We start from the raw sequence: 12,962 nt of genomic DNA, 5'->3' as shown, positions 1-12,962 counted from the left end.
AAATGACTTCATTTTGAAGAATTGATTATGTTAAGCATGATCCGTGTTTATGTAGAATTGTTGTCATAAGGCATATTGTTGTGCATATGATTGATTATCTACCATTATTGGATCTTTGATTTGATCGGCTCTCTTTATAAAATCACCTATTTGGAAAATGATTTTCATGTGTTTGTTGCCTTCTTATGACATTTATATTGTCCATCACAAACTTTATTTGATGCATCAATTTTCGTGGCCTTGTTATTATTATAGAGAAGTTTGTTGGAGTGAGTTATGTACACCTTGAAAAGAAGTGTTTTCTCGGTTCCGGGTCATGGATCTGAAGATCCAGGACCCGTGACATCCACTTCTTCATTAATGGCATTATGTAATATTGTTTATTGTAATGAGGGGTATTTTAGTACCCTAAAATATTGTAATCACTTGTTAATATGAAGGAATACACAGCAGCCGACCCTATTGCTAAAGGGGTATCGACTTCTCCCATCTTCTCTCTCCCTTTCTCTCTCTCTGTTTTTCTGATCTCACGCGTGGAAGGACCTGGAGATTCAAAATCTAACATGGTATCAGAGCCACGCTTCAGTTGAAACTGGAATCGATCTCAAAGGTACGTCCGATAGATCTGTCCTTCTCGATTTCTTCTTCTAAGTTAAGAACATATCCATCCATTCCCTATTTTCATTTTTTTGGGTTCACGAACGACCCATTTTTGCCTCCCCACATTCATTTCTTCTATATCAGATCTGATATCAATCAGATCTGAAGATAATCAGATCTGACTCCTTCTTCCCACAGTCCTCTTTTCGCCTCTTTCTATTTTTCTTTTACTTCGGTGGTGGCTGAACCTCGGTTTCCCCACAATCTTCTTTCTATCCCCTGAATAACTCAATCCACAGCCTTCTACCTATCCCTTTCCTTTTCTCTTGTTTCAGCTTATTGATCTCTTTATTTCTTTCATATCAGCGTGATCTAATCACGCAGGGTCCTATTTCTCATTCTGTCACTCGCATACCTAGTTTATTGCTGTTGGTAGCAGCGTGATCTAATCACGCAGGGTCCTATTTTGATTCAGCTGCATCCTTGATCAAGCCGATACATTCATTTTCTGTTTCATTTATATCAAATATTCCATTTCATATACAAATTAAAAATCTGATTGACATTCAATTTCTGTTTCATATCAGCAATCTGAATTAGTTTCTGCAGTCTGATAGCATCGATCTGAGTTAGTTCCTGCAAAAAAAAAAAACTGCAGGTGTAAGCAGATTGTGCTGAATACATTCTTAATTCTGTGAAACATGAATTCACTTCCTAGTCAATCAGTTCTTTCTTCCAGTTTCCTCAGTCATCTCGTGTCTGAAAAATTAAATAATGGTAATTTCTTGACTTGGAAGAGGCAAATCATACCTTTCATTAGGAGTCAAGATCTTTTTGGACACCTGGATGGATCTATTCCAGTTCCTCCTGAGTTCCTATCACAAGAAGAAAGGGACAACAAAGGGGAAGCTACTACCGTATATGTTAGAAATCCTGAATTTGTGGCTTGGATGAAAAGAGACCAAGCGCTTGTTGCTTATATTACATCAACACTGTCACAAGAGGTGCTTGTAGCTATTCCAGATGACTGCACTGCCATGCAACTTTGGAACAGACTAGTTCAGACATACTCACAGGTTTCTCAGGCCAGGATTATGTTTCTTAAAAGAGAATTTCAAATGTTAAGAAAGGATTCCATGTCCATCATGGAATATTTGAACAAAATGAAGGTTATCACAGATCAGTTAGCAGTTGTTGGAAGTACAGTTTCTGATAAAGATTTGGTACAGCAAACCCTCAGTGGATTGGGACACGACTATCATATGATTGTCACTTCTCTATTATGTTTACCTGAGCTGCCCAACTTTGAAGATCTGCGCGCAAAATTGTTACAATATGAGATGAATCTAAAGGGATTTTCTGAAGAATCATCTATGCAAACTGGGGCACAAGAAGTTCTTGCTACAGGGGTTACTTATGCACGAGGACGAGGAAGCTATGATATCAAGGGAAAAGGAGCACAAGGGAGAAGTAGCCATGGCGGTCGTGGATTATTGCCTACACCCAACTCATATACCAACTCACAAAGACAGAGGCCAATCCCTACTTGCTTTCTGTGTAATAAAAAGGGGGCACATCAAAGCCAACTGCTGGTTCAATCCCTTAAATAAAGGAAAATCAACACAAACTGAAGCAAAAAGAGGCACAGACAATACAAGGACCAATGAAGAAGTAAAAGAGTTGTTGTTGTCAGCCTTAGCAGAATTGAATCTGAAACAGAATGAGCAAGGTACTTGGTATGTGGACTCTGGCGCAGCAACTCATGTTACTGGTGATGCAGGTAAGTTCCTAAAACTTGTTCCTTACATTGGTAGAAGTAGTATAGTTACTGGAGATGGATCACACCACTCTGTCTCGCATATTGGAAACTCCATCATACCCTTGCCCGAATCTTCCATCAATCTTTCAAATGTTCTTTATGCTCCTAATATCAAGAAAAACATTGTTTCAGTTTCTAAACTTGTTGATGATGTCAAAGCCTCAGTTGAATTTACTCCTTCTTCTGTTCTTGTTAAGGATCTCTACACGAAGGAGACGTTCGCTAGAGGAAAACGACAAGGCAACATGTATGTTTTTCAAGAAGATCCTTCAGCACATGTTAGCTCTGCAGATCCAAACTTGAAGCTCCAATCATCGTTGTCTTCTGAAAATCCTACCTGTGTTTTTAGTGTCTCTGAAATCAATAAGCCAAATCTTTGGCATGGTCGTCTAGGTCACTGCAGTAGTAGTTTCATTGAAAAGCTTGTTTCGAATAATCTTATTCCCAAGTCAAGTCTAGGAATAAATGTCAATGACAATAAATGTTCTAGTTGTCTCTTATGTAAGGGTCATGTTTTACCATTTCATTCTATCAATAAAAGAGCTTCAAGACCTTTTGAGACTATCTGTTCTGATGTTTGGGGGCCTGCTCCAGTTGCTTCCATGTCTGGAACTAGATATTATCTTTTATTTGTTGACAGTTATTCTCGATATTCCTGGATATTTTTCATGAAACATAAATCCGAGACTTTCAAGTTGTTCCGTAACTTCCATTCCTTTGTAAAAAACCAATTTTCTGAAAACATTCTAAGTTTCCAATGTGACGGAGGAGGTGAATTTTCTTCCATTGACTTTACTAACTTTCTTCAAAGTAATGGGATAAGAAAAAAGGTGTCTTGTCCACACACACCTCAGCAGAATGGGATTGCTGAAAGGAAGCATCGCCATATTGTTGAGAGTGCGATGAGTATGATGCATGACAGTAATCTTTCGATCACTTTATGGACAAAGGCTTTTCATTCTGCAGTTCATGTGATAAATCGATTGCCCATGACTATTTTGGAAAACAAGTCTCCTTACTTGTCTCTTTTTGGTATACACCCCAACTACTATGATTTGCATGTCTTTGGATGTTTATGCTATGTTCATGTTGACAGTTCAAGGAGACATAAGTTTCAGGACAAGGCTTTAAAGTGCAGGTTTGTGGGTTATGCTGATGACTATAAAGGGTACAGGTGCTATGATCCGGTGAGCAAGCACATCAAAATATCAAGAAATGTCATCTTCGATGAATTGAATTTTGATTGTCAATGTACTAGTTCTTCAGAATCAAAACATAGAGTTGAGGCTTATTATCCTTGGTTGAATTATGAACTTCTCTCAGGAGCTAGTGATGCTTGCTCAAATTGCATTCAAAAGGATAAGAAACTTATGTCTACTGATGGAATGATTGATCATGAAAATACAGACTCAACTTTGAATCCAGGAAGGTATAAAGGTCTTGTCTACACTCGACGAGAAAGAGAGTCACCCACCATAGTTGATTCAGATATGGACGCTTCCTCAACATCCAACATTGTTGATACTAGAAGATCCACACGTTCTCGCCATCCAATTGAAAGGTGGGTCAGTTATGAAAATTTCTCATTAGATTTTCAACTCTTTCTAACAGCCTTGAATAAAGAAGATGAACCCACAACGTTCTCTCAAGCATCAAATTCCAGAAGATGGATTGAAGCAATGAATGAGGAGATGGAAGCTCTACATGAATGTGGTACGTGGGATGTCGTATCAAGACCACCTGACAGAAACGTTGTTGGTTCGAAATGGGTGTACAAAATAAAGTATAAACCGGATGGGACTATAGAGAGATACAAGGCGAGACTTGTAGCCAAAGGTTTTACACAGGAGCAAGGACAGGATTATGATGAAACCTTTAGTCCAGTTGTGAGGATGGGGACAATCCGAGTCATACTTTCTTTAGCCATTGAACACCAATGGACCATTAGCCAACTTGATGTGAAGAATGCTTTTCTTCATGGAGATTTGAGAGAAGAAGTTTACATGGAACAACCCACTGGTTACGCAGAAGGTAATCCTACAAAATATGTCTGCAGACTAAAAAGGGCGATATATGGATTGAAGCAGGCATCTCGATCTTGGTTTGACAACTTTTCTCTTGAAATACAAAAGTATGGTTTTAAGAAATCTCTTCTTGACCACTCCCTATTTATATTTAAGAACCAAGGCACAATTACTCTGTTGTTGATATATGTGGATGATATTATCATCACTGGCAGTTCCAATGAGCACATTGAAGAAGTCAAACATCTCTTGAATCAGAGGTTCAAAATGAAGGACCTTGGCAAACTACGGTACTTTCTTGGAATTGAAGTTGACAGTTCCTCTGAAAAAATGAGTCTCACTCAACATAAGTATACCATTGATGTTCTCAATAAATCGGGTATGAAAGACTGCAAGCCCTTGAGTACTCCTAGCGTTCTTCATCAAAGGCTTAGCTCTCAAGATGGAGATCCTTTTGATAATCCCACACAGTACCGTAGCATAGTGGGTATGTTACAATACCTCACTTTTACTCGCCCTGATATAGTCTACTCGGTGAATCAAGTTTCTCAGTTTATGCATGCCCCATGTGAAGGGCATATGGAAGCAGTTAAACGGATACTACGATATCTGAAGGGAACGGTTGGGGATGGTCTCACATATAAGCGAAAGACAAATGGGCAAAGTGCACATGAGATCAGTATTTATTCTGACGCGGACTGGGCGGGAGATCCAGATGAACGCAGATCAGTATCAGGCTATTGTGTATTTGTTGGGATGAATTTGGTTTCTTGGAGTAGTAAGAAACAAAAGGTTGTTGCCGGATCCAGTACAGAGGCTGAATACAGGTCAATGGCAGCCGCCACTGCTGAGGCTACTTGGGTTAGACATCTACTGACAGAAGTCGGAGAATCGATATCTCGATCACTTCTTTTGTGTGACAACCAGAGCGCCATTAGTATGTCTTTTAATCCAATCCATCACAGTCGTGCCAAACATATTGAAATAGACCAGCATTTTGTGAGACAAAAGGTAGAAGAGAAAGAGATTGAGCCTGAATTTGTTCGAACTACAGATCAAGTGGCGGATATATTTACAAAAGGATCGACAAAAGACAGATTTTGGATGTTAAAAGGCAAGTTGTTCATGATTCAAGATCATGCACAACTTGAGGGAGGGTGAAAAGAAGTGTTTTCTCGGTTCCGGGTCATGGATCTGAAGATCCAGGACCCGTGACATCCACTTCTTCATTAATGGCATTATGTAATATTGTTTATTGTAATGAGGGGTATTTTAGTACCCTAAAATATTGTAATCACTTGTTAATATGAAGGAATACACAGCAGCCGACCCTATTGCTAAAGGGGTATCGGCTTCTCCCATCTTCTCTCTCCCTTTCTCTCTCTCTCTCTGTTTTTCAGATCTCACGCGTGGAAGGACCTGGAGATTCAAAATCTAACACACCTCGTGTTATGTCACTTTAGATTGTCAACTTGTAGTTTGACTCTAAATGACATGTTATGTGATCTCTGATTATGAGTATGTGGCATCACGCGTTTGTTCTTTGGCCATTGACTTTGTTATGGATGCTCTTAATTATGTATACTTGTGATGGATGTCTAACTTTTTGAAACCATAGTGTTTCTAGATATATTGAAAATTAATATTTGTTTTTAATTGTATTTCCATTACAAGTTTTCTTGCTTCAATTGTTTTTCTCCTTTTATGCCTCTTATCTAAGTGTCATTATATGTAGACAAGAAATGTTATTCACACCTTTGTGTGTGTTTTTAACCTATTATTGGCTTTGTGCTCTTGCTCTAGTAGCTGATACACTTGTTTTAAGTATTATTATATGTAGACAAGAGATGTTTAGTCACACATTCGTGTGTGTTTTTAGCCCATGGTTGGCTTTGTACTCTTGTTTTAGTCGCTGGACATACTTGATTTTGAGTGTCATTATATGTAGACAAGAGATGTTTGTTCATACCTTTGTGTGTGATTTTTAGCCCATGGTTGACTGTTGTACTCTTATTCTAGTCGCTGATACACTCGTTTCAAGTATCATTATATGTAGACAAGAGGTGTTTATACACACCTTCATGTGTGTATTTGGCCTTTTAGTGGCATTATATTTACGTTCTTGATCTAGTCGCTTATACACTTGATTTCTGGGTTTTGGAGGTCTAATGAGGGGATTGCTTGTAGTTGATGAACTATTGTTGAGATTTGCAAAATTCCATACAACAACAACAACAACAACAACAACTACGCCTTCATCCCAAAACAATTGGGGTCAGCGATATGAACCAAAAAAGAAATTCATTTTGGGTCTTCCACATGAATCCTTTTCCTCCAATCATTTCTATCCAACGCCATGTCCTCGGTGAGGTTCAAAGCATTCATATCCTTTCCTATCATCTCCATCCAAGTCTTCCTAGGCCTACCCCGACCTCTTTTAACTAATATATTTTCCCATTTCTCCAACCTTCTAACTGGAGCATCATTAGGCCTTCGCCGAATATGTCCAAACCACCGTAAACGATTCTCTCGCATCTTATTTTCAATGGGTGCAACACCTACCTTCTTACGTATCTCTTCGTTCCGAATCTTATCTTTTATTGTATTTCCACACATCCATCTAAGCATCCGCATCTCAGCTACACTCATTTTTTGAATATGATGTCTCTTGGCAGCCCAACATTCCGTACCATATAGTAAAGCGGGTCTAATAGTCGTCCTATAAAACTTTCCCTTCAACCGCAATGGCATTCTACGATCGCACAACACTCCAGTAGCACTTTTCCATTTCATCCACCCAACCTTTATCCTATGATTTACATCTCCATCAATTTCTCCATACTTTTGAATGATGGATCCCAAATTTATGAAAATTCTTAATTTGGTTTTGATTTTCATTTATCATATGAGATTTCTTTCTAAATGATTTTTTAATCTTTGCTACTTGTGTCTCCCTTGCATAGAAAAATATTTATCAATAAAAGTTTATATTGATATGCATATTTAAAAATCACTTTTTCCGTTTGGCCTCTTTGTGACGAATTAGTGTTTGTATGCACATTGTCTCTTTGAAGACATTTCTATCTTTTGGAGCTTATGCTTTCTAAATTTCTTCAATATAAATTTCTTATATTTTGTATGCCTTTGTGCATTTGAGTTTTTCTATTGTACCTTTGTGTACATTTGTTCTAAGTGTTCTTGTGCCTTTGTGCACATATCTCTTTGTGGTATTTGTGCTCATAGTGCACATTATCTCTTTTTGAGGTATTTTCACATGACATACCTCTTTGTGGAGTTAGCATCCCTCGTATGCATGATCTCTTTGTAGACATTTTCACATGTTTTCTCCTTTGTGTCTTGTGCCTGGGTGCACATATCTTTCTTTAAGAATATAATGAGTTTATCAAATTGTGTTTAAGTTTGATTCTTAGAAGACCACTATTTCTTCTAAAGACATTTTGTATGCATAAGTAATTATCTTGTCTTAATGGATCATGTTCTTTAAATAAGATAATTATGATTTTCTTCGTGATATTTTCACATAGTGCTCGATTAAAATGCAAAGATATTTTTTACTTGGAGCTCTTTTGTTTGTTCCACGAGATCTTAAAGATGAGATAAAAGAAGTACCTATGATACATCATGGAAGGTGCTTGAGGATGATCATTAAAGACAGTTAAATGTTGACATTTGCAAAATTCTTTCATGGGCTATAAAGATGACGACTTCCATTGAAGACTCTTGAAGACTTGGAATCCTTCCTTTGTATCTTCAAACTTTCCGTTATCCCCATGTAAAGTTTGAGGGAGAGTGTTAAAATATGTATATATATACATATACTTATATATATATACATTGGTATATATGTATATAAGTATATATATACATATATGTATATATATACTTATATACTTCATCAAGAACTCTCTTTTCTTTATTGTACATCCAAAAACCCGATAGGGGTATTTTGGTAATTTTCTTGTACCATTTTTATTCTTAAAATTTTATTTCTTTTTACTTTTATATTTTTCCTTTTATTACATCATGTAAAAGGACTGCATGGGGCTCCACCCATCTAGTTGTTGGGGGCCCCAACTGTCATTATATGACCGTTGGGGCTCGGGAGCCCCATGTGGTCCCTCTCCTTTTTGTTTTTCATCCTCTATAAATAGAGGGCTCTCCCTCTTGTAACATATGGCTTTTCAAACCCTCATTCAATAAAGATTTATATTTATTATGTGTTGCCTCTTTGAAGGCTTCTTGTGTTGTCCCTTAGTAGACTATTTCTATATTTTCCATTGTGAGTTTGTGTTTGTACATTCATTGGACAATGTGAATGCATTAAGCATTCTTGTTATACCTTTTCGCATACTTTCTAACAGAATCATCCCTTAGATCATGTTTTTTTGACATAAAAATATGATTTCGGAGAGTTGAAAATTCCGTATATTGTAAGCCGTTGATTTTTTGACCCCCCAAAAGCCTACATGTCAGAAAAATATGATCTAAGGGCTGATTTCTACTAAACTAAACATGTAGATCACGCTGGAGGGTTAGATGTGTAAAAAAAACAATTTTTTTTTTTTGAAATTTTCCACTTGTGGGTTCCTTACCCACTAGGGTAGTCTATCCATATTCCATATACACACATATCAAGGAGAAATGAGTGCTGTTGAATCCCATCACCTAACAAAGTTACACAGATGGTCATATTTTTTAGTCCCACACTGTATCCCCTTGCATAGCACTCATAATGGGAAACGTGTGTGTGTGTGTTTGTTCGCATTCATGTATGCGTGTTTATGTGCACATGTGCATATGTGTGTGCACGCCTGTGTTCGATGATAGCACTTTGTCGTCAAGCGGTACAAGGAGTAGGTGTCTTTGAGAGCAAAAATATTAGCATTTTTGTAAATTTTCATGTTACTGGATGCAACGAGTGGCACCTTGGGTCAACACAATGGATTGTTCTAAGTTGGTTAACTATGTTAGGGGAGATAGGATATACAAAGTGCAGTCAATAATATAGTCAAGACAAGAAGAATAAAAAGAAAAAATAGACCTAAAAAATAGACTTAATCTTCTCAACGATAATGGGCTGTTAGGATGTAAAGCAATAGCTATGCCAAATTTGTCAGTCTAAGGGTGCACCAGAATCCCTCAGATCTGAGATCCATGAAATTGAATTTGGCATGGGGACCACACCAAATCCAATTAGAACTCTGAAGCTCATATGCTTATTTTTGAGGGATCTGATATTCATTTTTGAACATTTATTCACAGATCTCTGGCCGGACCTAGGGCCAGAGATATGTGAATCTGAAATCTAATCCCTCAGATTTGAAAACCAAAGCATTCAAACACACCCTAATAGCCTATGGGCTAAAAAAATGAAGAATTCAATGACATGAGATTACTAATGGTTGGTGGAAATCTCATTTATTTAGCCACCACTAGACTTGACATAGCCTATGCAGTCAGTCTAGTAAGTTTATTCACCAGTGTAATAAAAAATGCGCCTTAAGGCGCAAAAGGCACACCTCGCCTTGAGGCGCGGCCCTCTGTGCCTCAAGGCGCAAGCCTGAGGCGCAATTTTCTTTTTTTTACAACAAGATTTCTGAGTCATAATCAACAAGATTTTTGTAGGTTAATTTCATATATTTTCCAGTTATTTCAGTTATGTAATCAGTTTCGTAGTATATTACTATATTTTAACTTTTGTTGGTTAATCTCGTATATTTTTCAGTTATTTCAGTTATGTAATTAGTTTCTTAATATATTTTAACTTTTGTTGGTTAATCTCATATATTTTCTGGTTATGTAATCAGTTTTTTAATTACTTTTATATGTTAATCTCATATTTTTTAGAATAATCTCATATATTTTAACTTTTGTAGGTTAACCGTTAATCTCATATATTTTTCAGTTATTTCAGTTATGTAATCGGTTTCTTCGTATATTTTAACTTTTGTTGGTTAATCTCATATATTTTCCAGTTATGTAATCAGTTTTTTAGTTACTTTTATATGCTAATCTCATATTTTTTAGAATAATCTCATATATTTTAACTTTTGTAGGTTAATCTCATATATTTTCCAGTTATTTCAGTTATGTAATCAATTTCTTAGTATATTTTATCTTTTGTTGGTTAATCTCATATATTTTCCAGTTATGTAATCTGTTTTTTAGTTACTTTTATATGTTAATCTCATATTTTTTAGAATAATCTCATATATTTTAACTTTTGTAGGTTAATCTCATATATTTTCCAGTCATTTCAGTTGTGTAATCAGTTTCTTAGTATATTTTAACTTTTGTTGGTTAATCTCATATATTTTCCAGTTATGTAATCAGTTTTTTAGTTACTTTTATATGTTAATCTCATATTTTTTAGAATAATCTCATATATTTTAACTTTTGTTGGTTAATCTCATATATTTTCCAGTTATGTAATCGGTTTCTTAGTATATTTTATCTTTTATTGGTTAATCTCATATATTTTCCAGTTATGTAATCATTTTTTTAGTTACTTTTATATGTTAATCTCATATTTTTTAGAATAATCTCATATATTTTAACTTTTGTAGGTTAATCTCATATATTTTACAGGTATGTAATAAGTTTTTTAGTTACTTGTATATGTTAATCTCATATTTTTTAGAATAATCTCATATATTTTAACTTTTGTTGGTTAATCTCATATATTTTCCAGTTATGTAATCAGTTTCTTAGTATATTTTATCTTTTGTTGGTTAATCTCATATATTTTCCAGTTATGTAATCATTTTTTTAGTTACCTTTATATGTTAATCTCATATTTTTTAGAATAATCTTATATATTTTAACTTTTGTAGGTTAATCTCATATATTTATCAGTTATTTCAGTTATATAATCAGTTTCTTAGTACATTTTAACTTTTGTTGGTTAATCTCATATATTTTCCAGTTATGTAATTAGTTTTTAGTTACTTTTATATGTTAATCTCGTATTTTTTAGTACTTATTTGAGATTTTCTATTTCTTATTGGTTGTTATTTAATCAATAAAGCATTTCTTTATTTATTTGTATTTTTAGATAATTTTTTTATAAATTTTTAAAGTTTTTTTAAAAAAAATTTGAGGCTTACGCTTTACACCTCGCCTCGGTTTTTGGTGGAGCGCCTCGCTACGCCTCAATGCTTTTCACAACACTGATTTGCACATGTTCGTCTTTCTTTTCATATCAAGGTTATGACTCACATTTTAAGACACTTCAAGGAAAGTCTAAGAAGTAATACTCCATGCTAATCATGGCAATTGCAATGTTGAAATTATAAGATAGGATGTCCAAGGTTTTTTTTTTTTAAATTTTGGAGTAAAAAAAATCATTAAAATAAAAGTGATAGGAATTCATCAAATTAAGAATTACAAGGAGAAAACAGTGTTAATCCATTTTTCCATGAAAAGGCACAAGCACATTCAAATGAATCATCACTTTCTTGGGCAAACTGCAAAGACTAGCTTCTTCTTCACCAAACATAAATTGTAATATAATGTTGTCAGTTGGATATCCTGTTCACTCTTTCCAAGACTCCAATGAGATGATGTGTATCTCTCTCTCTCTCTCTCTCTCTGTCTCCATCTTTGTACTGTTATTACTTTTCATTCAGCTAAGACATGAATATGTGGCAGTATGGCTGTCATGTGGATGTGGCTACAGGCTGCTGGTTGCTGCTATTTTGTAGAGTTTCCAGTAACAATATTGCATAAGAGAATAAGGTCAATTTGTTATAAACAGACTTTTGTGATACATATGTCATTCTTAGTTTCCATTTGCAACTCCTGTTGAATTTATGTGGCCTCTATCATTCAATTTCTTGGGCCTTTGATATTGTCTCACAGATGCTTTAGAACTAAACTTAGTTATGTTTACCGACTCTAAGACAATATGATATTATAAATAGATTGGACTGCTTATGATTGACTTCGTTTTACAGTGTTCGCTGGTTTCCGGGAGACTTACATCGAACCTTATTTCTATTACCCTGATCATTTCCATGGGGGCTTTTCTTCAGACCTTTATACTCTTCTGGATGTTACTAAAATACAGGTATTTTTTCCCAACATTTTCCTGTGCTATCTGAAGCAAGTTTAACTGTCTTTTCTCATGATCAAATTGTAGGGATCCTTTACATCAGATATGTTTATTCAATGATGACCTTGAGTTATTGAGTGTGTTGTACCATTTTGTACTGAAACAGCCTTACAACCGGAGCATCTGGAACCTTATATCCATTACTTATGGCAACCATATGGGGAATAGGTGATGGGGTTTATAATACTCAGATCAATGCACTTCTTGGCATGCTCTTCAAACATGACATGGTAATGATTTAATCTTAACATCATTGTTGAAGAACCTTTCTTATTGTCAAAAGCAGTGCATCTCTTTTCTGAATGCGTTGCATGTTTTCAATCCTTTTGCAGTAACTGAAGCATGCACATGTCAATCAATTCTATCATCCCTTTCCCAATATTTT

The 12,962-nt window shown here is 35.4% G+C and overlaps 1 protein-coding gene across 2 annotated transcripts in view; it reads left to right on the top strand.

Annotated features, from left to right (window-relative positions):
• Positions 1-12,962, top strand: part of LOC149839753 (Major facilitator superfamily protein) — a 113,061-nt gene that overhangs the window by 68,014 nt on the left and 32,085 nt on the right. For both annotated transcript variants that reach the window (XM_090002803.1, XM_090002804.1), the window contains exons 8-9: positions 12,420-12,532; positions 12,684-12,807. In XM_090002803.1, the coding sequence (XP_089858929.1) occupies positions 12,420-12,532; positions 12,684-12,807 (237 nt within the window). The remainder of the gene's footprint in view (positions 1-12,419; positions 12,533-12,683; positions 12,808-12,962) is intronic.

The sequence above is a fragment of the Nuphar pumila genome, chromosome 4 (assembly GCF_984573655.1).
Source record: "Nuphar pumila chromosome 4, dmNupPumi1.hap1.1, whole genome shotgun sequence".
NCBI lineage: Eukaryota > Viridiplantae > Streptophyta > Magnoliopsida > Nymphaeales > Nymphaeaceae > Nuphar > Nuphar pumila.
The sequence above is the reverse complement of the archived record's forward strand: the minus strand, read 5'-3'. Positions and strand labels throughout refer to the sequence as shown.